Genomic DNA, 27,423 nt, shown 5'->3' with positions numbered 1-27,423 from the left:
TATTTTAACAAAGTTGTTCATAGTCTTATGATCAAATTAGGTTTTTAAATTTGAATTTCCTTTCAAAAAAATGATAGAAAGAACATTCCCCTGAATCCCACATTTACCCCTGAAGCCCCCTACTTTCACTTAAGATGTCAACAGAAGCTTCCTTGCTTGCTTTAATTTTTGTATTGTTGTGTGTTTGTATAATATGTACAACTTAAAAATGTCCTGCTGGTATAACTAAATAATTTCAGGCTGTTGTACTTCATCCTACTTTTGTATGAGGAACCTCATATATATGAGCAACCACTTCCAACTTTGCAAAACCAGGTTACAAGTTCACTTGTGTTTTACGATGAGATGATTTGCACAGTCACTCCAGGCTTTGTGAAGCCATTTAAATTCAGAATATTCAGATATTTCTTCAGACAAAGCCGACTCGTGTCCACTGGAGCTCAGCTGGGGTCTGGTATCCTTCAGCACTGTGACGTGCCACATTACCACTCCTGTCTAAAGACCTGCTGTAAATCAGTTTCACCGAGGTGAATTATTAACCGGGACCCGCCACACTCTTTGTGCTGATTCAGCCGTTCCTTCGATCAAGTCACGAAACACCAGCTTTTCTTTTGTCGTACTCTCTCGTTCCTTCTCTCTCTAAAAGCGTCACCATCCACTCAACTGGCTGTCAGTCACCACAACTGTCTCCACTGAAAAGCCACCACAAACTTTCTTTCTGGCACTGTGGGCCTCGTCCGCCGACCTTCTCGCCGATCTGCAGCGCTGAAAGAGTTACAGGGCAGATAAGGAGCCCTGTTCAGAGGGGGGATTGGCCTGGACAAGACTGTTGTGAAAGTGTGGAGCTCTTTGCAGGAATGCAGTGACAGGTTGAGACCTGAACTTCCGCATTGAGCAGGAAGAAGTCAACAGTCAGCGAGCCAGATGCAATCCGCATCAACACACACCCAGAATCATCTGCCTGCTCATGACCGTCTGTTTCTCAGTGTTGAGCCCTTTAGGAGAACGATATTTCGGTGGGGGAACTGATGTCGAAGAAGATATTCTGAAACTAGCTGGTGACGCAAGGATTAAAACCTTTAAAAAAAGGTGAGTTACCTCTGACTGAGTTACATCTCTGCCAACTTGGCGGCTGTGGCTTCAGTTAATGTTGAGCTGCTTTTCTGTGACCGCAAGGCAAGAACACTGTGTTTGTTTTTGACTTTGACGGTGAGTTTTGTGTTTGTCACACCAAGCGACGCCGTGACGGCCCTCAAAGGACTCTTCCACATAATATATGGATAATAGAGACGTAAACTCTTACACAGGCTGACACATTTTGACTAGCTGAGATAAGAATCCTCCAAATCTGTCAAACCTTGACATAAAACAGTGATTGTCACAGGATATTTTCCCTTGCATGAGATGAGACTTAATAAAATTGCATTCTTGTGATAAGACATTTTCTATTTTTTTTTTTTTTTACAAAAAGGATTTAAGATCTTGAGGGTTCTTGTTTCCTCTCCAACTGGGTGGACCCCGCTCATATTTCAGACTGCTCTATGACTCAATAACCACATGAAACTGATAGGACTGGCCGCTAATGGCTCCGTCAGTTTGTCACTGACGATACGAACATTTCATACATTTGGCCCTTGAAATGAGATTAAATCACTAGATAGATGAGGTGAATGAGTTGCAAGTCACATAATTGAAGATGTCCTTTTTGGAAGAATGGAGTAAAAAGACTGTTTTGTGTTTTCTGAGTGCTGTCAAGTGATAAAGCAGCAACATTTTAGTCAGTGGAAACACTCCATGAGTCACATGCAGCTGATTTAGCCGAGAACTATTGAAAATGTTTTACACTAAAAGCTTCTGCAAACATATTGTGTGAAAGAGCTTGTGTTTTATTATATATCAGCTTTGATTCTCGTTCTTTATTCACATTGGAGTTCTGTTTTTTTTTTTTTGTTGTTGTTTTTTTTTTGGCTGCCCCGTCTTCAATTTGCCAACTTTACAACAGAGTACATTCAGTTCTGTAAACACATCTGCTTTAAACCTATAGATATTTGATCTGACTGAGAGAAGGAGTTTCTGCTCATCGTAGTAAACATATTGTGCGTCAATGCACAATGCTTGACGTCTGCTTTCCATTTTTTCGCCTGAAGCTTGAGATTCATCTGCACGGGCTTAAAAAGACGCTGACACATATATTTCACATTATTGCTCATTTTCTAAAGGAAAGCAGAAGTTGCTTGCTTGCTATAGTTTTTTAGTCAGTAAAGTGTAGTTGTTTTTTTGAGAAGGTTTTATGCACAAATGTTTCCAATGATATTTATAAATCATTTTTTGCTGACAAATCACATGCTTTCCATGAGGGTTCCGAAAAAGCAACAGCATTGTGTTAATACGGCGCAGTATTCTTCTATACAACAAGAGCCTTCAAAGTTTTGTGACTAAACGTGCATCAATCTGAACTTGGGTGTACTCCCAGTGCCTATTGACAGGAATGGAAATGATAGCATTGTTCCCTCCACCTCACCTCAAACTGAAGAGTTGTTATCTCTATTTGGTCTCTCTGTAGGAACATGTTCGATTAAAGTGGAAAATGGAACTCAGACTTCAAAGCAGAAACAACTCGTCTGTATCCATTAGTCACGCTGGTCGCATACTTCCAACAGCAACAACAACAACAAAAATCCCCTTGTATTGCTGATTTAAAGAAGAAAAAAAGGTTTGGAGGGGAGTGTGAACTTTTATTTGAAAGTTTTTTTGTTTGCTGAAAGTATAATTCTCACTGGAGTGCTCTCATTTCTGGATGCTGAATATGTAGGTAGGCTATTGTCAGGTGCTGCTTCGCCAGTAAAGATGAGGAACAAGTGCTAACAAGCTTCTGATCACTGATAACATAATTCACCTAGACTGTGAGCCAATAGGTTCTGTATTCGAGAAGAAGGTGTATTTCATCACATTTGGCCACAGCGAGGACAACTTTTCTTTTCCTTTTTTCCCTCATCTTGGGTTCATCTCTTGACATGATCACCTTTTCATTACTCATCTATTGATTGAGTTCCCAAAAAAAAAAGAATGTTTGAAGTTCTGGTAATGATGCTGATAAAGTGAAAGGGATGTTAACAGTTACAATTGGTAGATTTCAAAGGGGTAAAATAGATTTTGTCATTTGTTCAAGGCAATCTGAAGAGGGAATTTAAAACTGGACAAGCATTCCTCTGACTCTTCGGGTCCATTTACACAAAAAGCAGTGCTATTTCAATGCGCTTGTTACTTGTTTTTACATTTGTGCAGACGCTTTCAGCTTCTTTGCCTTTACAATCATAAATGATTCTGTTATGTCGGAGTTGACTGTGGTTGCTGAAGCGCAGTCCAAATGTGACAAAACCACATGTCGCTCTTGTTTGCATCGAGCCGGCTGCAGAATGGGCCCATGAACATGAAGACTATCAGAAAGTTGCTCAAAGAGAGTGACATTAGCTGTACCGTTACAGCTTGCAGGTGGCTCCACTGTTCTGTCACCATTTCCGATACCATTGCAACATATGGGTGACAGGAAGTTTACTCCTTACCACTTCCTCGTGAGGACGAGCAATTAGTGTGACAGGAGGGGGATGGGCCCCACGCTGCGAGGGCTAGAAAAGCCCCAAACTTGCATATCATTTGGAAATTATGCCTCAGTGCTCAAAGGAGTTACGCCAACCTGAAAAACACAATCATAACCAGAGCTTTAATTCACAATCTGCTCAATGTGATCCATGGAATCAGAAGTTTTTCACTGACAGCTCAAACAGAGCACATCCACCTGCTCTCTCTCGCTCTCATTTTCTCACACACACACACCATCTGTTAGCAGCTGAAGCAGTATTGATCCCGTGTGAACTCCTGCCTGGAACACGATCAGTCACACTTGTCTTTTCTGCCATGTGATTGAGGGTTTACCTCGGCAGTCTTTTCATTCAATTCCTACAAGCGATGTCTTTTTCCTCGTTGTATGCAAATCCTAAAAAAGCAGATCGGCAAACAGTGAAGCTCAACTTTCACTGAAATAATGCTTGCATGTCTAATGTGTCGCAGCAGAGGATGAGAGGTTTTTATTCAAATGAGGGAAAGCAGTGAGAATAAGAGTGGGCGGACATTTACAGTAGCAGGCAGACAGAGTGTGAAGCGTTTGACTCGTGTCAAACCCAAAGCTTCTTTTTAAGCAAACCACAACGTTACTAAAGTTAATGGTTTTAGCTTCCAAATAAAAATAACACAAATCTCTGTTTGTATTTCAATCGAAGTGTTTCAATATGGTTGTCTAAAATCACCTAAATAGGTCAAAAAGCTGCATATTGTTTGCGCCTGTTCTCACGTTGTAAACAAAAAAAAATAGAGTATGACACAATACATTTTGTGTTCTTATCTGTGCTCAACGATTGCAAGCTGAATCCACCCCCAGAGGATGTTGATCTAATCACGATCTACAGTGACACTTGACATGTTAAGATGTTTTAACACAAAGTGGTTCAAATGTAGGTATCAACAAAAATGAGCTGCGGAAATATCTGGAGAGACCAAGGCTGCCACGACATCGCAAAGTGGAAAAAAATCACAAAGAAAACAAACTTACATTTTTCAATAAAAAAACATTTAAAATGAAGACATCAGCAATGTAGCAGTAAAAGCTGGCTACTTTAATGTTAATAAGACATTCTGGGGGTTTGAATTTGAAAACACATGCATGCTTAAAGCTTCTTTTTTTTTTTTTTTTTTAGATATTTTGTTGTATTTTGTGCATCACCGTTTTCATGCTGAGAATGTACTTTTTTCACCACAATGTTAAGATTGTACAGCTGTGGTGAAAATACAGACGTATTTTGATTATGCTACCAATTTATCTCATTCCAAAGCAAATTAGGTCTGCATGTAGTCTCCGAATAAAAAAAGAGCACAACGTGATTTATTTAAGGTTTTGAAACAACAAATTACTCAAGATGGTTCACCTTCACCTCATGATGAAAATATTTCATATTTCATTCATATAGCTTTCTAAAGGACAGTATCGAAGTATTAAATGCTTTTCACTTCCTCCTTTATCTGTTTTTGAAACTTTGTTAGAAAAAAAAAAAAGCACCAAACGCCTGCACAGCAAATTGCTTTTCTCACATGCATAACCACAGCTATCAATCCGTGGTGGTCACGGATGGTTGAAGATTCAATTGTGTCTTTATAAAAACGTTTATTCTCCAGGTCCTGGTGGTTCGTATAGATGTTGATATTCACTGCATGTGAGAATTGTGAGTGAAAGCTTCAAAAGAAAAACGTAACAAAAAAAGAATGATTAATAGTCATCTTCTTGGGGTTATGAAGAGAAGTCTTCCAACTGGGTGGATGTTATGGCTCAAAAAGCTGATTTTACTATTTTTTAGTTATTCTTAGGACTGAATTAAATAAAATTTAAAAAAAACTTCTCTATTGAGTACACTCCTGGTTTCAGTGGGTCAATTACTTTCTGTTGCCGCATGAGAGCAGTAATATACTAATGCTCTTGATTCCTCCTCGATTCATGGCGTGCTTCAGTACATTTGATATTTAGAAAGTGTGGAAATGACAATAACAAATGAAACTGGCAAACACACTTGTGCTGTGCTTGGTCAAATGCTGTGTTCAAAGAAAATTACTTAATCTTTTGCTTTCTGGCAGCTACTTTGGATTAATCCCGGTTCACAAGGAGTCTCAGATTGAGAAGTTAAACATGGACCGTGTGGACTGATGTCTTTTTAAACCAACAGTCCTGATGGTGACAGTCAGTTGAGCTCATCCAGCTGTGACACCACACTTTCTTTTGAACTTAATCAGAATGAGATTACCAAACGTGCATGCAAGATGACATTGATATATTTCCATAGACATTATGAAGATGCCGGAGGAAGTAGATGACGGAGACCATGTATGGCTTATATTACATATCTTCGATCAGCAGACGTTGAACAAACTGTCTGAACTCTCTGTGACACCTTCACTTTTCCTGACAACTGCCCCTCTGTAAGAAAAGAAAACAGTGGCTCTGTTTTGACTGCACATTCTAGACCATCATAACATTTGCTTTGAGAAATGAGGCTTTAAATAATACATGTAAGAGAGACAGCGTGCTGCACATAATTACAGATGTAAATCTCCACTGAGTCTTCGGGAGTTGGTTTTTTTTGGTTTTTGTTTTTGTTTTTTTTAAGGAAAAACCACAGTTGCTTCAGCACCTACTTTAAACTCAAACAATTAGCCTTGACGATGCTGACGTTTCACTACGTGCATCCATGTCTGAGCTAAAAAGTATATGAATCTGTGAGAGTTCAAATGTATGAGTCAGTCTCGAGAGAAAAATTATGCAAGCTTGCATATTTTGTGCTGTCAATGGTTTGACTTTCCATTTTTTGGTGTTTTTTTCCACACGAAGTGATCAAAGTCAACCAGTACTGGTAAATATATTTATGGCGATAAACTCTCACTGTGTGCATGTAGAGTATGAGCGAAAAGGTTTGACATTCATGAACATTTTCAAAATGATATCAAGTCAATGTTGTTTTATTAAGAGTACCAAACTATATCTTTGTGGAGTGATTGGCTCAGGTCTCTCAGCTTCAAAAGATTTGATTTGTTCTAATCAGAGAAACCTGAAATAAAACAAAATCTCTCCAGTTTAACGTCTGCGGCAAGGCACGACAAGTTCTGGCAAATAGCGAATGCCTGGAAGTTCCGCATACATACTTTTCTTCTCCCAGTCTTGGTCGGGGATGTTTTGTAAGATTGAATAGCCGCAGGGCACGAGTCACAGCTGCACACATGTCAAAGTGGAGCAGCCACACGGTCAAGTGTAACGGTACATATGCATTTAAAAGTTGTTTTTCCCCATGAAAATTGATCCGTTCTTCATGTTTTTCACATTCTTTTCCTCGTTGAGCCTGACGGCCTCGCACAATCGATTCAGTTCTTCACTTTTTCAAAGGAACACAGTTTGCCTTTTGAGATGTTTCTTTCTTGGTGTGTGACGCTCATGTTGTTACTTTCAGATGGACGACATCGACGCCATGTTCAGCGACCTGCTGGGGGAGATGGATCTCCTCACACAGGTGAGTGCAGGCCGTTTCCATGACAACCGCAAAAGAGAAGTATACAGGATTATTAGAGAAATGAATCTGATGTCTTTTGAAGAGTTTTCAAATTAGATTGTTCTAACTTAATTAAATTCTGCTTCTTGGCTTTCTAATTAGATTATATTTTGTTGCATTTCATTCTCATTTCAGAATTATTATTACAGAATTTTGTCATATATTATATTTTTTTGTCCAAATTAGTACATTTCTTACTGTTTTGAGTTTAAATGCATTAATTGCATTTAAAAGTAACTTGCTTACACCATTTCAATTAACCAAATTAATTCACACATTCATTTTTTTCATCAATTATTTTTAATCAGGTCATTAAGATACAAATCTTTACAATTTTGTTTTTCATATTTTTGTATACAATTGGAAATAAAACTAAAAGAAAAGATATATTTTGTGATTGTTCCACAACATGTAATTTATTTATTTTTTTCATTATTAAACATAAACTATGCAAAAAGAAGCAGTGGTTGGCCTTGGTGCCTCACAGAATCTGTGGTCCCGTGTGTTTCCTACAAAGTGGATTCAGTTGATTGGTGACTGTAGCTTACACACTGATCAGTGCGTGTGAGTGACTGCCACCTGTCAGGGTTTTTACCTTGCCTCCACCGCCTCTTGAACCAAATTGTAAATAAGATAAGAAGGACATTTCCTCTAAAGAAAAAAGCAAAAATATATATATATTTTTTTTTTAAACATCCAGAATGGTGGTATGTTTTTCTCACTGTAAAATGTGCCAACATAATATACTTTTTGGAAAGTTTATGCAGCCATAGAAACATTTCTTTCTGGCTGCCCATCACTATTTCCCCTCTTAATATCTTATAAACACTTTCGCACTTAAAAAGAAGATGACAAAGTCACTCAAACCTTCCATTGATCATGGAGACCCTCGACACTGGCAAACACTGCCGTCTCAGTGGGGGGAAACACTCTGTGGTCATTCAACAAGCATGAATTACACTTTCTCTCCAAGGAAAGGTCAGATGGCAAGCTCATGCGCCAGCAACAGTTTACACTTTTTCCTGATGAAAAAAAACCCAAAAAACCCTGCTGATCACTTTGATGTTGTTTTCCAGCCGACCAGTCTTTTTAAATTACCTCACTTTCGCCCTGAGAAGGCTTCAAATTGCACGTACTGTAGAAGCTCTGTTAGGTGCAATGCCTAAAAACAGATAACATAACATCAAATGTAACAAGTTGTGTTTAAGGACAGTTTATGTTTCAGAGGTCACAAAGTGTTTCGTAGGCGAACTCTCTGGGGAAGTTGTTCACATACAGAAATTGCTTTGACACTTTTATAAACACGCCGCCTTGTTCATTCTTTCTTTCAGAGTCTCGGGCAGGAAACAGTACCGCCCGCGTCCCTCCCCAGCCCCACCAAGGAAGTCAACTTCTCCATCGGCTTCACTGACCTGAATGGTGACTAAACATTTAGTCGTGTGTAGAGACGACACAGTGAGCTGGGTGTTGAGCTCTTCACACACATTACAACACACCGGTTGTGCAAGGCCAAATATATCATCAGTTTAAAAAAGTCATCCAAAACCCATCACTCAGCTGCTTGGTACTGTATCTGATTCAAAGATGTGTTTCCAGACAGAGATTAGAGCCGCTGGCTTTAATCGACGGCAGAAGCAAGGAGTAATAATCTTAAAGGCAAGGTCAGAGATTCTGATGCTTTTCACACTTTAACTTCCCTCCCTGTTGTCTTTCCATTAGATGCTTTCAAATTGCCTGCCATAGCTTCACAACAAAGTTTTGTCTCAGAGGACTTCACAAACTGTCCTTGACAAAACTAAACCATCAGTCACTAAGACATGGTTTCATTTTTTTTCTTAAACACTCAATTACCAAAGCTTTCCGGGGAGATAAATGTGTGAGGAGATAAATGGAACTATAAGCATATTAATATGCTCACAGGAGCATTGCTAACACAGTTTTTTGTTATAACATTTTGTATAACTTTTTGCCCCGTATGTAATGATGATTTCAGCTTGCATAGACAAGAACACAATGTTAACCCTGACGAAAACATGGATATCTGTGGAATCATCCATAGAAATATGACTTTCTTATTGTCTTTGAATATTTAGCACCAAGATTATCTATGCAAAAAAAGGTATGTTTTAAGTCATTTTAGTCTCTTTAAAAGCACTATAGTTTCCTATTTTCATTCTCATCATGTGTCTGTTGATACTTTACCAGAGAATATTTCATCATTTAGTTGCTCTCCATGTGTACAAATGATATTGGTTATAAGGAACTGGCTTTGGACTAACTTTATAGCAAATAGATGTTCAAGTTCACTCTTCTACGAGAGATATGGATCCTCCATCCCACACCTTTTCTCTGGCTCCTCTTCATCTGATGCAAAAAACAACATTTTGGATACATCAAATTTATTGTAATTTATTGTATTCAGAGTAGGACTACATGAGTTTAAACTTCCCCCAATTCCTTTCCAAACATGTGGAAACAGAAAAAACAAATGACTATTTTCTGTGTGGTTTTGGGCATATTTTTTCCTTTTCTTTATTCCCCTCCATTAATGGGCCTGCGTTTTGTCACCCATATGTTCAGATTTTTGTTTTTAAAAAGTCTCACTGTCCTTGACGCATATTACCACCATGGCATTCAGAGCTTGCAGTCGTTCTTCACCCATCTTTCAGTCGCAGCATTCACTGCTCGGTCACTTTTTAAAAATAGCTTGAGTCTACTTGTTCTGAATAATGTCATATTAGTCATAATGTCATTTTTAAAATCTTCTTACTTCCTTTTTTAAATTAACCCTTTTAACTCTGTAGTGAGCCTGAGTGGGCCAAATGATAATAATAATAATAATAATAATAATAATAAGAAGAAGAAGAAGAAGAAGAAGAAGAAGAAGAAGAAGAAGAAGAAGAAGAAGAAGAAGAAGAAGAAGAAGAAGAAGAAGAAGAAGAAGAAATCATATCAAAGAAGTAGCACTCAAGCTACAAATGCAAGCAATCAAATCTAAAGCTTGCCTGATATGTAAGCTTTATATAAATAAAAACCGGTACCAGTTGCTTCCTCCACAATACAACCAGTCTTTATTCCTCTTTGAAAAAGTAGAGAGGTGATGAATAACAAATGAGATGAGAGAAAAGCCTCTTTGATCACATTGCAAAGCAAAAACAAAAATTCCTGAAAATACTGAGAACAATTATTTTGAAATGGGGGGGAAGTAAGGCAAATTCTTCAGTATTTACTGATCATTGTGACACTTCATGTAATTCCTCCTCACCAGAGTCCCTCCATGAGTTGGAGGACAACGACCTGGATGCGCTCATGGCTGATCTGGTGGCCGACCTCAACGCGTCGGAGGAGAAACTGGCAGCAGAGATCGAAGCCCTGAAGGTGCCATCGCCGTCCCAGTCCGACCTGCCGCCACCTCCCAAAGACCTCAGCTTCCTGCCGCCCCCACCCCTCACTTCATCTTCATCACCAGCGAGCAGCAACCGCAGCAGCACTGCCTCCTCCTCCTCTGCCTCCCCCTTTCCACCCCCGCCTCCCCAGTCTGCAAAACCCACCAAGGTTAGTCAGTCTGCGGTAGATCCGAGCAGCGTCTTCACTATCACCTCTTCACCTCTCCACCACTGGGAACTGATCCAAATTGCAAGAAGTTTTAATCCAGGCTTGCCAGACTACTAGTGAATTAGTTTCGGTTGCAGCAGTTTCAAGGACAATGCCACGATGCCGAAGGACAGAAAGTTAGCTGGGCTCTTAAATTATGACATGCGGGACCAGAAACAGAGAAATCATGTCACAATCTTTTCCTCTTTTATTGGTGGCGTGCCTTGGTTTACCACGAGTAAGTGCTGTTCAAGCCATGCGTGACAAGGTGGTATTAGCCTACAAGAAAAACATCGCCATTTCCCAGCATATAAATTTCTTTTTTCTTTTTTTTTTTTTCTGTCTTTGTGGAACTCAGAAGAATGGTATCGCTCTTATAACAATCGGACAGTGAGATCATAGCGACGTTGTTCCTGGACGGAGGCATCTGTTACAGTTAGAGAGACTTGTGAGGCCAAACAGCAGAGAGAGTCTGTCTGGAACAGATCAAACACATGCGGCCTTGAGCAAAGTGTAGCAGGATCAATAGCAAGAAAAGGGGTTGGAGTGAGAGAGAAGGAGGTGCACACCAGACGGGAGCTTATTGCTTTAGCAGAGCTTGTTACCTCATCCTCCTGAGGTAAAAAAAACACCAGCTGGGCTGAGACACTGACTGCGTCATTGTTAGGCAGACCTGTACAAGATCATTAAAGCTGCACTGTCAACAGAATATATATACGTGTGCACCTGATTTAGAAGAACCAAACATTGAAGAAAACAGCGAGCCGTCACTGCTAATTGAGATCTGACAGGGTGGCCGTGACGCCCCATATGAAACACTTGCATGGACTTCCATTCAAGGATTGAGGCCATATGAACCTGAGACGATATTTGAATGATTGCTGAAAGATTATAATCAAAAAGTTGATGAATTTATATTGGGGGGAAAAAAGTCAAACATTTTTACCACATTTTAGCAAAATTTTCAATTAAATTGACAGATTTCCCCTTTATTTGCGACTTTTTTTTTTATCTCTATTTTCCCATAAAACTTGCAGTTAGACTTTTGGGGAAATATCTTATGTAGCTAGTTAGTTAACCTACCAGCAGACTATCAACCTCCAAACATTTGTTTTTCAAACTCTATGTTTAAATCTTAATTAACGATGCACTGCAGTTTGTCACAAACTACATTAATTCTGAAGCCTTTTCAGGATGTTTCAAGCATCCGGCACTTAAAAATCTCCCTGGTAATTTTGTTGAATATAATGTCAAAATATTCCTCGAAAGGTTTTTGAATAATTGTGTGTGGGGTTTTTTTGTTTGGACTGATTTGAGATTATTTGAGCGGTGATTTCCAAAAGCTGGTTAAGATTAGGTACACTGCCAAATGTGACTTGTAAAATGTTGTAACAAGTGCAGACAATTGGGAAGAACATCTGCTTTTTCCACATTCTCATCCTGCATTGTTGCTCGACCCTCATTCAGGAGGAAATTGAGGCGCAGATGAAAGCGGACAAAATCAAGCTGGCTCTGGAGAAGCTGAAGGAAGCTAAAGTGAAAAAGGTAAGATGAGCATTGGTGCATTGTCCTCTGATCTGACATCGGCTGGCAACGATAAAGAGACTTAGAATTACGGCTACCTGGACGTTACCGTAAAAAGACTTAATGGTCAAGCGTAGCATGGCTCTTTCTTCCTTTCTTTCCTTTGGAGGAGCTATCAATCAAAGTAATGGATGGCTACTTTCATCCAGCCAACATCCTGCAGGACAGCACGGTTTCCTCTGTGTGGACATTTTCTCATCTTCAAAGCGGCACACAAAAGCACAGACATGCAAAATCTGCAAGTTGACACAAAAACCAACCGCGTTTCATGCTGATGACACTCCGTACTTTAATCATAGGTGATGTGAGAGATAATGTGACAAGTGTTGCATTGCAGAGAACTCTTTGTGGGTGTTACTGCTTTGATTTTCCTATGTGGATGGTAATTAAAAAATATATATTCAAAGCCTGAGATCTGAAAGACTCAAGCAAATAGCAAAAAGCATGGTGTGTGTGTGTGTGTGTGTGTGTGTGTGTGTGTGTGTGTGTGTGTGTGTGTAAGCTGACGAAACACAGACCACTGCCCACTTCCGCAAGAACATCTGTCTGGTGGATGTTAGATGCAGGGAAGCAAGGTGCATATTCGGTGGTTTCAGTCAAATCTTCTGTGGATAAATGCCATCAGGTTTCAGAGCAGCCTCAGCTTTCATTTTGTTTTGTTTTGTTTTGTTTTGTTTTGTTTTGTTTTGTTTTGTTTTGTTTTGTTTTGTTTTGTTTTGTTTTGTTTTGTTTTGTTTTGTTTTGTTTTGTTTTGTTTTGTTTTGTTTTGTTTTGTGGCAATACCTACTTTTTGCTCGGGATATCACCAAGAACAGTGGTATGTCCTTTCAAACACATGAAATGTGATCCAACGCTAAATCCTCCTGCGATAGCGTCTCTGAAACTCCCATTTTTGTGACAAAAAGGCGAGCAACCGGCCGCCCTTGGTTCTGTAAAACTACTCAGCTTTCCGAAGTTGGATCTGTGCCCAGATGAGAGGAAGTGTGAAGCCATATGAGCATGCAGGGGAAAGCAATGCATTGCTCCAGAGTGAGATTAGTCTCAGCCAGCAGGCAGGGTGAAGGAAGACAGCACAGACAATAGAGAGGAAATTAATAAAGAGCTAGAATGGAGCAACAAGAGAGCTGATGCATTAAATATTTTGGTATAGCTAACATTAAGAAATAGAAACAATCTCTCAGTGACTGTAGCGCTGGTGAATAAACCAATAAACCAAGTCGCATATGTAAATGCTTTATTTTATGTCTCTCTCCGAACACCTGCTGCTTGGAAACTCTTAACCAGTCTTTCACAGCGGGAAAACCGCATGTTAGGGAAAAAAAATACAGCTTGAAAGACACACTTACTGAATTTCTCAATGAGAGATTGTGAACTTTCAATCTACAGCCATGAATGTCTATCTCGCTTATCATTAATGGATATTTTACAAAGGCTTAACATTTCCTTATTCTGCACAAAATATCATCTTCAAAAAGTATACATTTAAAACAATACAACTTGTCTGTATGTCATTTGATAAACAAGGTTAAAAAATAATCATTGAGGCATGTGTAGGATATGTAGCCTATGTAGGAATGTTATCATTTATATACAGCCAGAGTGAGATTATTCTCATATAAATCCTATTAAAGTGCTGTATATTTCTTCATGAATTATTCTTCCAAAAAACACAAAAGAAAATCTGTCAAATTCATAAAACGAAGTTGGTGTTTTTCACCCATCCATCCTCTTTGCTATGCTGCCAGCTCACCAGAAAAATCTCTAAAATAGAGATAATGTATTCATTATGCAGAGAAATCAATACATTAAAACATTTTCGCACTATTTGTGTTCTTATTTTACACTTGTCCTTCCTGTGCTTATCTATGGAACCTAAAAGAGGCCTGTTGTGATCTAAAACTCAAGCAAAAGATTCATTAAAACTTTTTTTTGTCAGTAGGATGAAGAATAAAAAAAGAGGAAGTTACCACATTGGCCCCTTTTTCTTCTCCTAGTTGGTGGTGAAGGTGCTGACGGACGATGGCGGCTCCAAGACGTTAATGGTGGACGAGAGACAAAATGTGCGGGAGGTTTTGGACAACATGTTTGAGAAGACTCACTGTGACTGTAATGTGGACTGGAGCCTGTGTGAGACAAACTACGAGCTGCAGCTCGGTAAGTTACTGTACTGTGAGCTATTGTGCCCACAAATGATGCCGTGGTAGTCTAAACAGGGGAAATGGGTGATGTTGAATGATTGGGTTTAATTGTTTATTGGGCAAGTGACCATATTTGGTAACATCCTTATTGTTCACATCTCCTTCAAACAAAAACAAGTGTACAGCTTTACCTTTAAACTCTTTATAATCACACAGGAGCTTGTGTTTTGCTCCTTAATTTGCTTTGACTGAACTGAATATATATATATATATATTTTTTTTTTTTTTTTTTTTTTTTAAAGGTCAATATCAATACAAAATGTTTGTTCATGACATAAGGTAAGTCATAATAAGATAAACGATTTTTTAGTGGTAAATTCTGAAATATGTGTGACTTTGGTCCATTTTACATTTGAAAACATATTAATCATGTTATAGAATAATGGCATATTAGAGAATGTTACAAACTTTAGAAAGTCACTAAAGTGCAAAAAAAAAAAGTAATTATCCTGGAATATAACTATTATTTCATTAAGGGCGCACTGAGAAATCAAAAATCTTTGAGCTGACCAAATTCAGGCTGCTCTGATGTCTCTCTGTATCATAATCAGTCTTTAACCTGCATATTCAAATTAGAGATGTTGGTAATGTGAGGTTTAAATATTTAATCCTCATTAAAGTTTTATGCTGTCTGTCCTGCTTAAGCATAAACACCAGCAGTGGAGCTCATTCGGACACAAGAAAGCACGTCTCTGGCATGTTCCAATACTGAGAAAACAACAATAATGCGTCCATATATTTAATCAAAACCAAAGAAACAAAATAATGAAACACCACTGTTCCCAGCTTCACGTGAGCTAAATTACTCACCGATTTGCCCAAGCAGAGACTTCATAGAAATGTCTCCAATAACCACTTTAAGTCTTTGTCCACGTGTAGATACGTTCACATTTTCTGCATTTATTTTTTTTCTTTCTCAAAGAGCCAAATCATCTAAAGCTCAAATTTGAAGTTACTCTGGCCTGACTGTAAAGCATTCACATTCTCATAATGTATTTTACCGGTAAACCAAACATAGAAATCCAGTCATATGTGGCTTTGAGTAGCTATATAAAGACGTGTCTCATCAGCGTGTTGTGAGTGATGATACGTCTCCTGAGAAGTAACACACACACACACACACACACACACACACACACACACACACACACACACACACACACACACACACACACACACACACACACACACACACACACACACACACACACATACTCACACACGGGGCAGTGTTTTTTGTGACGTGGGGAACTGATGAAGCAGCTCACGGAGCCTTCATGTGCTATAAACAATCCATCAACGATATGCGTTGCACTTAAGGCGCGGCCTCTAGTTAATAAAGCGTCGCAGTATTTCAATATGTGGTTTTATAACATCTGCTGACAAATTAACTGTCTTCAGGGGAGTCTTTTGGGTGCGCGGGATAGGTTTCTTTTTTGGTATTTCTAGAAACAGTTTCAAGTAAATCAAAGCCAAACTGAGGCTCAATTGGCCGAAAGCATAGAAACCGAGATGTTGTCGTTTCGTGGCACAGCTTCATTGACGAGTGACTTGTGGGTGATGAAGTGCAGAAACACCATAACTATGAGCGCCGAGTGAGCAGCAAATATATCAACAGAACCAGAGAGGCCTCAGCCCAATGGCGGTAGATTACCACTGTAACAGCCTAAGCCTTTAGTGTGCTTTTATATGAATTGTTATAGTCTCTCTATAACACACACACACACACACACACACACACACACACACACACACACACACACACACACACACACACACACACACACACACACACACACACACACACGCACGCACACGCACATCCACAGGGTGGGATATATCATCTTGGTCCAGATGATGGACTGTGTTTTTATTGGCACTGTGGCAGCCACACTGCAGCGAGCTCACAATGAAACACTGATCTTACTCCCATCTATTTCTCTCTACCTCCTCCTCTCTCTTTTCATACTCTCTCCATCCCACTCTTCCTCTCTCTCTCTCACACACACACACACACCAGCAGTGGAGGCAGGTGGGTTTAATTTGCTGTATCGGACACTGTCAGTCATCCTCCCTGTCATGCGGAAATAGATGCCTTATGATCTCAATCCTGCGTCTGAGCAGCCTGTGCTATATTTATTTCAAGCCGCCTCCGACCGCTTCGTACCATCTGTTTTCACTGTTTTCTTACAACTTCATCAGATTGTTACGGAGATTATTCCTATTTTGAGACGTTTCAATCTCGATTCACTCCCTCCCGCAACAGCTTTTAATGAAATACCGACGGTAAAGCCATTAACCCAAGTGAGAAATAAATCCCAGTCAATACCATTTAGCTTTAAAAAAAAAAAAAATCCTTCAAGAAATTTTATATGCAGGTGTGACGCACAAAATTAAAGGATTAGCTCAGAATTATTACTTTTTTACCCCCCCATGAAATTCCATTTGGAGAGAAAAAGAACAGGAATGTCTTAGTTTAGCTTTCAGCTTCACATTTATCTAACAGAGGACTGAATATATTGTTCATCTATATAAACGCACAGTGATTTTCTCAAACAGCGGAGTACTATAATTTGTGCAATAAATAATCAAACTAAGGTGAATAAGCAGCAGATAGTACATCTGTGGTAGGTTTGTATCAACTACAATTTTTGATTGTGACGATAAACTATAGTTCTCAGGTGATGCAGGTCAGATTCAGTATCCATGATGTCTTTACAATTTTTTTTAAATGATACACCAACAAGATCTCTATGATTCATTGGTTTGGACTGCACTGAGTATGTGAAGACAAAAGCTTTATATGCCAACAAGACAGCAATAATGAAACTTCAGAATATTATAAACACTTAAGATGATAGATGATATTAATGTATTTTAGATATGTTCTTCCAACAGTGTTCTTTATCTTGCTCCTGATTTACACCAGCTGTGATTAGGACATGTCTGTGGTGGGGGGGTTGTGTGTTTCTTTTTTCCATCACATATGTGTCCGTCTAGAGTTCCTAGAACAGGAGCAGTTTGGTAAATTTGTTCTTTTTGATTATATTTCTTTGAGTTTTGTGCTTCTGATTTCTGTGTGATTTTCTGATTCCAATACTTTAATATAAAGTAAATAGCTTTTACAAAATTTGAAATGGCAAATAGGGGGGAAAATCCCTACAATGTTGCTGTATTGTAATGAAATGAGTGAATACTCAAATTTCCAGGAAAAAAATGATTTTCCTCTTCCCGCTCATATGTCGTCTTTGACTTTTACAGCATCCAAATTTGCAACAGAGAACTTAACTTTGTGTTTGATTTGGCTCTTGAAAATGTGCTGAAAGTGTATCAGTTACAGCATTTTTCTCCAGGTCAATAATGTTGGCTGCCACTTCAGGAAATTTCACAACCTTCAGCAAGAATGTGGTCACAAATTTGTCCTCAAAGTATAACAACTATAATCTCTGTGTTGCGCAATGTACATTTTAAATGAATTAAAAACTATCTTATTTTCATTGAAAGATTTGAGGTAATGTTTCTGCTTCAATCTTCATACTTTGTAAGGTCATCTCACGAGCTGGAATCGACCGTCTGAGGGGGAATTTTTGGCCCAGAGGCATATGTTTGACACCCAAGACAAACTCTATTTATGTTTTGTAAAACTCTTTTTCATTCCCTCATTTTGACATCGCTTTCAAAGAGATAGTGAGCAACAAACATGAGTATTTATTAAGATATTCAATTTAATACCGTCGATGCTTTCTGAGAGTTTCATTGGTCTAATGACCTGCACTGTGGTTTCTTGTACTTGCAAAAACTATTTGTAGCTTTTATCATATCTTGACTGTTTTTCTTGACCCGAATGAAACATGCTAATGGTAAGAAAAAAACAGGTATTGATGAACAGGCTAATAATCCTGATTACCTCTCACATTTAATTAAAAAAAGAAAATAAATAAAATCATACTTTCGACTTAAAATTAGCTAAGTTCCCAAGGAGTGCATTTTATTGAAATAATTTCTCTTTATGGTGATTTCTTCTCAACACTTAAAAGGGGAAAACAAATTAAATAAAGCTGGGAAAAGGTGTCCCCTTGACCCACCTGTTTTCCCACTCCTGAAGCTTTCTGCAGCCTGAGCTGAAAAAACAAAAAACAAAAAAACAAGTGCAGTGGTCAACACTTTCCCTAAATGACAGTCCGTGTTTAAATGAAATGTCTGACACAAATTGCTATTTAAAGGCTGCAAGCCAAGCAAACAAACCCCAAAGCCTTGATGTAAGAGGTGACTGACTCATGGGCAGGAGACCGGGTTGGAACTACGCATCATGACAGCTTCACATTGGAAACCATTTGTGGTACCCTTTATATATATTTTTATTTGTCTGCACACCCACTCGGGCGGGTTACATGTGTTTTCCGATGATTAACATTACAGCTGACCTTTAATTTTTCTTTTTTTTTTTTATCAACAAAAACTCAAGGCGAATCACGCCCAATAAACACCCGCAGAGGCCTTCAAACAGATCCCCGCTGGTAAATTCAGCCATGTGCGCACCATGCACACTACTGTAATGCTCCATGTGGCTGATGCACTTCAAAGAGAATCTTACTCCTGGCAACTCATTCCAACAAGTGAAGTCGCACAGTCTGTTTAATGATTGTAATACTCAAACTGTAGTCTGGATCCCTGGCAGCAATTTATTTAATGCCTACCTTTGCTTGGGTAACCTGTAATTGGAGACCGTGACTGAACTCCAGTCAAATGCCCGGCACAAAACCAAAAGTGTGTGGGTGGGCAGATAGGAGGTTTGGGGAGGAGGAGGAGGAGGAGGAGGAGGAGGAGGGAAGTTCACTTAATGTGTTTTTTTGAGGTTTAGTGGCATTTAACGTCTTCCCAGCACAGGGGGAGGGCTGCATTTTACCAGGCCAGGCCTTAATTCAGCCCATTTGCAATAGACAATTGTACAGCTGTGACTTCAAACTGAGCTCAGCTGATTTAAGGAGTCTGTGGCAGAGTCAAACACCGTGTGCACGCTGAGTTGCTCGGGTCGAACTTGTTTTACAGTGCAAAGATAAAAGACTGGAGTGTATGTTTGAGTTGAAATAATAACGTACTGTAGTAAGAAAACAAACACGAGACGTTTTAATCCGCCAAACTATATTTTATAGCCGACAGAAGAGAGATTAGGTGGATTTACTGCCGAGGAAGAGACAGCCAATATATTAACTGTATTACGGAGCTGTGCTCATGCTACATGTACAGAAACTTTTTCCATTTAGTAAAACTTTTCTAAACTTCGTTATGTGCACTCTCCAGAAAAGTGACAGTTGTTTGTTGTCGGCTACATGAAATGACCCCGTCACCGCCAACCACTTGAAGTTGTGCAAATATTTTTTCTATAGGAGCTGCAACACCGGAGCAAACTGTAGTTCCTTTCACTTCACGGTCACATTGTTGTGAGCAAAACTTCACTGGAGTCCAGTTGCAAACGCTAATCGTATCCTATTAGGGATGAGAGGTTGTTGACTTTTTGCTGGTAATATGAAGTTTGCTCCACTTTCTAAAAACAACTACTGCAAGTTTTACTCATAACATGCAGTAAGTGGAAGGATAAACGTTACATGAAGTCCCACATGAGAGGAAGACTGGAATACAACCAACGTGAACTCTCACAGAGGATAATTTGGCAGCATCTCTCTTAGCAGCTATCACAGTTACAGTCGATTATATTAAAAGATTACATAAATAAGTTATGTATACATATACATATATGGTTATAAAACAATGAAAGAAATAGACCGAATAAAAAACAAATGAAAAAAGAAAATACACAAATACATGGAAATATGAAAGAAAGAAAGAGAGAAAGAGAGAAAGAAAGAAAACCTTGTTTGAATTCCAGAGACATTATAAGGTTATTTTTTGGCCTCGTGCACTCGAACCTCCCCCATTTTGTACCTGCCAGAGGCGTCAGACATAGAAAAGATGAACAACATAGGAATCAAAGTACATCTCAGACTGGAGCAAAGATGTGGAATGAAACTGAACAGCCAAGGAAAAAAAAACACAAAACAAGAAAAAAAAGGGGGTTGGTGGTGTCACGCTCTGTTCCGGCTTAAGGGCCCTCTGACCCTCTGGAACTTTAGTCTGTAGCTCTCATCCATCATGACACGATGGGCTTGTTTTTACACTGCAGGCCTTTCAGCTACTTGTGAAGTACATCGTCTCATCTCAAAATCCACAGAAACACAATCATATCATGTCAAGTGGTTCTATTCTTTTTTTGGGGGGGGGTTGAAGTGAGCAATCTGAACACTGTCGCTGTGCTTTTTGTTTTGGCAGAGCGGACGTTTGAAGACCACGAAAACCTTGTGGAGCCACTCTTAGCGTGGACGAGGGACAGCGAGAACAAAATCCTCTTTCAAGAGAGAGGGGAAAAATTTGAGGTTTTCAAAAACCCACAGGTCAGTCGTCATCCACCCTCCCACCCCACCTCACTGTATAAATCACCCCCACCGGCTTGCTTCACCTTTCTAAATGCAGCCATACTGAGTGATCAGAAGTGACGTGAATGTGATATCTCAAAAGTCCAGCGCGGGGCTAGTTCCTTTTTCTTGGCCCGAGTTTGTGCAAATCTATCTCCACGTTGTTTCAGCTCAGCGCCATCTGGCTATTTTCACATCTGAATTGTTGTCTGAATTATGAGATGTCTTTCCGCCACGCAGGATGACCTCTTACATTTATGTCCTCGCTGCAATATATCAGACAAAAAACAGCTTCAGGCAAAAGACAGTGGGATCTTTGGCATGTTTGTTGATATAATGGGACCCCTCTATAATCTCAGAGTATTTAATGGATTCGGTCTGTCGGACGAGACAAATAGTCAGGCAGGGAAATCAGCCTTTAAGTACTCCATCATTTCTTCCCCGTACCCTTGTGTTTTATACAGCACGTCCTTATTAATTTACTCTTTCAACTTTTGACAAGAGCTACCAAACAGTGTTCCCTCTCGTACCCTCAGAAATTGAGTCAAAGTAGTTCAGGGACAAAAGAGTGAAGCCGCGTGAGGTTTTAGGAAGATGTTATGACTAGTCTTTGCTTAAATGTTTAGCTGTGTTTTAAAATCAGGAAATACTGAAGGCTTGTGTCAAAAAATAAAATATAAAGGATAATGATTGCGTAGGTAATTTTAGCAACTGAAAAATGAGAGTTCATAAACATGGGAGAAACACTTAAAGCTCAAACTTCATGCCTTAGTTTAGTGAGGTAGCATGTCAATATTTACTGACTGTACAAAGCTGAGGTTGTGCAGAATACCAAAAAAAAAAAAAAAAATTAACACAGCAATCCATAAAGAATTGATTTTACTTTGTGCGTGATTAAAAATTGGATAAATGTCTTTTATGTTGGATTTCTGCAGAACTTTTATCTGTGGAAGAAGGATAAGAAATCTCTCAAAGACATAAAAGAGAAGGACAAAGAAATATTGATACAGGTAAATAAAGGCTTGTGCACACACACACACACACACACACACACACACACACACACACAGTGGTGGTTGGTTTTTCCATGCATTGACCCCTTTACCCCCCCTTTGCACCTCTGCAGGAGAACTTTTGCGGAACTTCCATCATTGTGCCGGATCTTGAAGGGGTGCTGCACCTCAAAGAGGATGGCAAAAAATCCTGGAAACAGCGGCTCTTCCAGCTGAGGGCCTCAGGAATTTATTACGTACCCAAAGGGAAGACCAAGGTCAGGGGTCAAAGAGGGACATCATTAGAGGGCCAAGGGCAGACAATATAGACGCCTGTAGTTGTTGACGCTGTAATTCATGATGTGTTCAGATGAGGTTCATCGAACTGAGTAATGAAATGTGGGAGATGTAGATATACATCTGCTATGTCAACTGAAACTTTAATGAAATGTAATATTGCATTTTTTTTTCTGTCTTTTCGTGGGACTTCACAGATGTAGTGTTGAGTCTTTCTGCTTTATCAGCCCCGTTCTTGTTTCACGCACTGCTGAATATGAGTAGGACTTCTACTCCCCACTGATACTTCACCATACTTACTGTATATCTTCCATCTCTTGGCAGCGCTCGCTATCGAACATACCGCTCGTATATTATGCTCCACTACTGTATATATAGTGTTGATATTCACCTCAGTGAGCACAGCAAACATCAGAATGTCCAAAAAAGAAACCAACAAAGAGAGTGCGGAACAAACCTGTAACATAATCGTCCATTTTTTTTGTTCTTCTTTTTCAGTCATCTCGTGACCTTGTCTGCTTTGTTCAGTTCGACAACTTAAACGTCTACTACGCAAAAGACTTCAGGAGCAAATACAAGGCCCCGACTGACTTCTGCTTTGTTCTCAAGGTAGGTTTGCTCACCTCGAAGCAAGGCATCGTTTAACTTTGCATGTGATAAACTCACAATGACCTCTGGTAGCAAATATGCAAGTCTCACTTCACAAAAAGATGTGGATAGAATAGATGAGGACATCAGTGCAAAGACTTGTGTATATTGAGATTTACCGAATTACCGTGTTCAGGTTTAAGTGTCCTGTGTTCTGCTAAATTATTTGTCCGACCTTCATAGCCATTAAAGTTGAAAAAAAAAAACAAAGTTAAATGGGATTAGTGAGAAAGCCACCCAGTTGAATCAAACCTGACACACACATATACATCACTGCATGGAAGTGTTTTGGTATTAATGAGCCTAAATTGCCTGTGTGTGTGCCTGCCTCACCTTTAGTTGGCTGGGATCGCTCTCAACTCCCCACGACCCTGAACTGGATAAAACGGTATCGGACGGTGGATTAAAAATTCTGTTAAAGCCTTTTAAGATCCATTAAGATCGATTGGGATTGTAGAAATCTTTCCAAAGGCTTTTACTGTGAAAGCTCGATACTCCCCTACATTAAGCCCTGCAATCTGTTTCACATTTGGCAAAAGAGCTTGAACTGTATTTTTTTTTCAATCATGTCAGTTAGTTTTAAACTTGACTTATTCCTATTATATGATGATTTTATCTTGTATATTACATTGAATATGCAATGCTATTAATACTCTATTCCTATCAGAAACCAACTTCCTTCTTCTTTCATCACAAAAATCATATTAGGATTGAGCTAAATGTCCCCTCTTGTACAAAAAGTTCTGAAAGGCTACTTTTTTATCCACAATTTATCTTCCTATGTTTGCTGCATTCTTCTATTCACATGAATGCTGAACCAATTATTTTAAATCTTGGTGTCTGGCTTCACAGCTGTTCTTACAGGAAATGTAAAATGCAATAAATAGTTTACTTTGGAGAAGTGAAAGGAGACATTTAAACTAATTTATCCAAAAGTGAAAAAAAAAAAAAAAAAAAGAAAAAAGATTACCACTGTTTTATATATATTTCTTTATACTAATTTATTGCAGCGGCACCATGAATTTAATTAAAAAGGTATTTTAAAATTGGGAATAGTAGCTGTGATGTGCAGTACTTACAGTAGTAATTCGGGACCGAGAAATGCTGACAAGTCAAAAAGATGAGAATTAGATGGGTTGGTGGAAGGGTCTTAAAGGGATGTGAAAGTCTGCTTTCTTTCTTTTCCCCTATCTTGTCTGGGAAACAGTAGAATCAGCACAGACCATTAGACTAGATGTTGAGGAGCAGAGCGAAAAAAGAGCTTAGAGAAGCAAAGACGCTGAATTACCTTCAAGGGAGGGAGCGAATCCTCAAGGCTCACACTGAAGGGAAAAAAGACGCTGCTGCAAGGGCGAAGGAAATGACCTGCCAGGGCGGATGTTTCTGAAGGCCGGCTTAGTTTCACCCTCGCTGCTACTTTACAAGGAAACTTGTAATCTTGAGCTTTGGATGGTGGGAGGTTGTTGGGAATAAAACTGAAGTTGTTTTCAGTTGTAAAAATGTCAACAATCAGTGTTTTGATAGATCGAAGGGGCCAAGCAATCTGGCCTCATCGGTTTTCTAGTAAAGAAGTATTCAGCTGCTGGAGGCGGTCTGTAATACCAACCCCATTGTGTAACTTTTATAACTGCTATCAACGCCACTTCCTCTTCAGGGGGAGAAGAAATGAATGCTGGATTATTGTTAATGTTTGCATATTGTGGTTGGCGTTTGTGTTCATTCACAGGCATAAAAGTCAAAATAAAAGGAAACTGAGCATCAATCCAGTCATTAGTATGAAGCTCCTCTGGATAAGGAGCACATGCTCGAGTTCTGGATGTCTGGTTTTTGTTCATGTCCACACACACTGACAGATTTCAGCCACACAACAGAAACTGAATCTATAAATCCATTGAGCTGTTGTTGCCCTTTGACTCTTTGCTTTTGGAGTTACTCTGCCTCCTTGTGGTTACAGTTCAAATAAGTGTCATTGTGATCTGCTGTGAAATTCAGCAGAGTTAATGTATAGTGTTAGAAAATACGAATTTGTGTACATTTTTGATACATATTATAAAAGATGAAGGTATTCATGCTTGATAAGGGGGATAGAAGATGGATGGATGAATGGATGGGTGTTCATGCTTCGATATAGAACTGAACAAATTGCTCAAATGAGCACCTGATTGCCCGAAATAATCACATACAAAGCTTTATTTTCTGACGTGTAAGTTCCAAACCTTGTTACAATAATATATGTATTTGCAGCATCCTCAGATTCAGAAGGAATCTCAGTACATCAAGTATCTGTGCTGCGATGACGCCTGGTCCATGAACCTTTGGGTGACCGGCATACGGATTGCAAAGGTAAACCTGCACTTCTCTGTTCTTAAAGATAAAACACATTCCTCCCACAAAGAAAGCCTAAAGCATAAGATGTGATCTGTTTCTTCTAGTACGGCGCATCTCTTTATGAAAACTATAAAACAGCGCAGAAGAAGTCGGCAATGAGCTCCATGTGGCCGAGTCTTAGTGCTCCAACCAGCTCCAGTCCATCAACACCTTCGCCCACCATCAAAGGTAGCAAGACAGACATTTTCCTCCTTAACTGTGGTGCTTCATGATTACAAACAACTTATTGTTATTCTTTATCTGTTCCACAAAGCCAAATCACCAAGCCAGGCCAATGGACACGCCCCGAAGCCTCAAGCAGGACACATTTCTCAGGTAAACAGCTCTTTTTGATGAGGATTTAATGCAAATTCAGTCATTGGCTGATGGACGAAGGAATAATGAGTGAATATTTACCAAGTCAGCCTAAGAAATCCCTTTTTATAGTTTATGATTGGTCACCTGGCTGGAATCGCATCTTCCCAACAGGATGCCAATCAAAAATATCACAATTATCTCTTTTCCAAAAAAAGACTGGGCATTGCATGAAACTATGTACCTGACTAACAAAGATTCTGAACATCAACAGATTGATATCCACATATAAGCTGTTATAAATAGTCTTGTTTCGGAGTGTGGGGGTCTGGGGATCGGTGTTGCTATGACAACCCTTGTAAAAGGAAACAGCTAAATGGACTATCATACAGAAACCAGGATCAAAAGGCTAGGCTAAATAGACTGCAATATAGATGGGAGTTTAATGTTAGTAACTTTAAGCTTTCAATTTGTACATCATGTACATTTCTGAGTGAATGTACACATTTGATGAACGCTGACAGAAAGCATCTAGAAACAGAACAATGTTAACTTCCCATGTCCACTTTAGTCACCTCAGTATTTTTGGCATTAATACATTTTCTTGCATCTACTCAGGACTTTGGAAATCTACCCCCTCCGCCTCCACCTTTACCCTCCACCCTTCCTCCACCCCCTCCGGACCCGGTCCTCCCTCCTCCGCCGCCCCCCCTGGCCGCTAAGAGCTCTGCAAAACCCACTCTGCCGAAGAAACAATTCCCAGTCAACTTCCCCCCACCTCCACCTGCCATGGACAACCTTCCTCCTCCTCCGCCGCCTCCACCCACCGACGACGACTCGGAGGACCCTCCAGAGTTCCTCCCACCTCCTCCCCCGGCCGCCGGCTTCGGTTCCCTGCCACCTCCTCCGCCGTCAATGAACTCTTTCCCACTGCCGCCTCCCCCAGCTAGCTTTGGGGCCCAGTCTTTGCCACCCCCGCCACCGGATTGTGGGTTTTTGCCACCACCTCCACCATCACAGCAGATGTTCACAGGGGCCGGGGTCCCTCCGCCCCCTCCACCTCCTCCTCCTCCACCACCTGCTGCCCAACCTCTTGCTGCCCCACGGACAGCCCCCAAGACCGTTGGGTCACTCAAGAAGAGGCCGCCAGCTCCTCCAAAGAGGACTACACCATCGCTGCATGGAGGAGGAGGAGGAGGAGGAGGAGGAGGAGATGGGAACTTCATGTCAGAACTGATGCTTGCCATGCAGAAGAAGCGAAGTGATCATTAACCTCAGCATGGTGTCCATCCTGCATAAATATGGGACGATCTTCAGCGACTTAATCAGCCTTTATTAGAAGATGAACTTTAAGAGAGATCAACAGATGGCATCTCTACAAGACATTCATCCTTCGTTCTTTTTTAATTAATCAAAAGAACAAAGAGTTTAAAGATATTGTTACATATACCGTTTTATTCTGGGCTTGTAAAAGACTTTGGAAGCTTGATTTTTAGACACGATTGAATTTAAAGGTACCTTAAGGAAGCATAATGAAATATCTGTGACAGTTGCTTTTAATGAACGTTGGAACCTGTCATCATACTTCAATGAAATTGGATTGTGTAAATGTTGGTATTGGAGGGATGTATATACTGTAAAAACTCCAGAGACTACACTGTGTGCTTTCAAATGACTGCTGTCTGAATTAAATCTCATAAATAAAACCTTCAAATCATTGCTTGCAGCAAGAAATCCAGGAATATTTTTCTACATTAGATTGGATTGATTGATGTTACAGCCACAGAGTAACACCCCTGCTGCAACTGGCTGTTGA

General features: G+C 39.7%; 1 protein-coding gene across 1 annotated transcript; it reads left to right on the top strand.

Annotated features, from left to right (window-relative positions):
- The first annotated feature begins 956 nt into the window (after positions 1-956).
- apbb1ip (amyloid beta (A4) precursor protein-binding, family B, member 1 interacting protein) lies at positions 957-27,258 on the top strand. Its single transcript, XM_080515195.1, has 14 exons — positions 957-1,089; positions 7,044-7,103; positions 8,474-8,561; positions 10,411-10,697; positions 12,204-12,281; positions 14,315-14,474; positions 20,846-20,967; positions 21,924-21,998; positions 22,115-22,258; positions 22,776-22,886; positions 25,170-25,268; positions 25,358-25,481; positions 25,567-25,628; positions 26,226-27,258. The coding sequence occupies exons 2-14, from the start codon at positions 7,044-7,046 to the stop codon at positions 26,877-26,879; spliced, it is 2,064 nt and encodes a 687-aa protein (XP_080371321.1). The 5' UTR covers positions 957-1,089; the 3' UTR covers positions 26,880-27,258.
- The last annotated feature ends 165 nt before the right edge of the window (positions 27,259-27,423 follow it).

This window comes from Blennius ocellaris, assembly GCF_963422515.1.
Source record: "Blennius ocellaris genome assembly, chromosome: 19".
NCBI lineage: Eukaryota > Metazoa > Chordata > Actinopteri > Blenniiformes > Blenniidae > Blennius > Blennius ocellaris.
Note: the sequence above shows the minus strand (reverse complement) of the source record. Positions and strands in the feature narration are given on the sequence as shown.

What these genes read in the sequence shown, in the direction of transcription:
- apbb1ip (XM_080515195.1), top strand. Translation starts at nt 7,044, where the DNA reads ATGGACGACATCGACGCCATGTTCAGCGACCTGCTGGGGGAGATGGAT. An exon ending in AGATGGATCTCCTCACACAG is followed by an intron (nt 7,104 to 8,473) that starts GTGAGTGCAGGC and finishes TCTTTCTTTCAG; the next exon opens with AGTCTCGGGCAGGAAACAGT. An exon ending in CGGCTTCACTGACCTGAATG is followed by an intron (nt 8,562 to 10,410) that starts GTGACTAAACAT and finishes CCTCCTCACCAG; the next exon opens with AGTCCCTCCATGAGTTGGAG.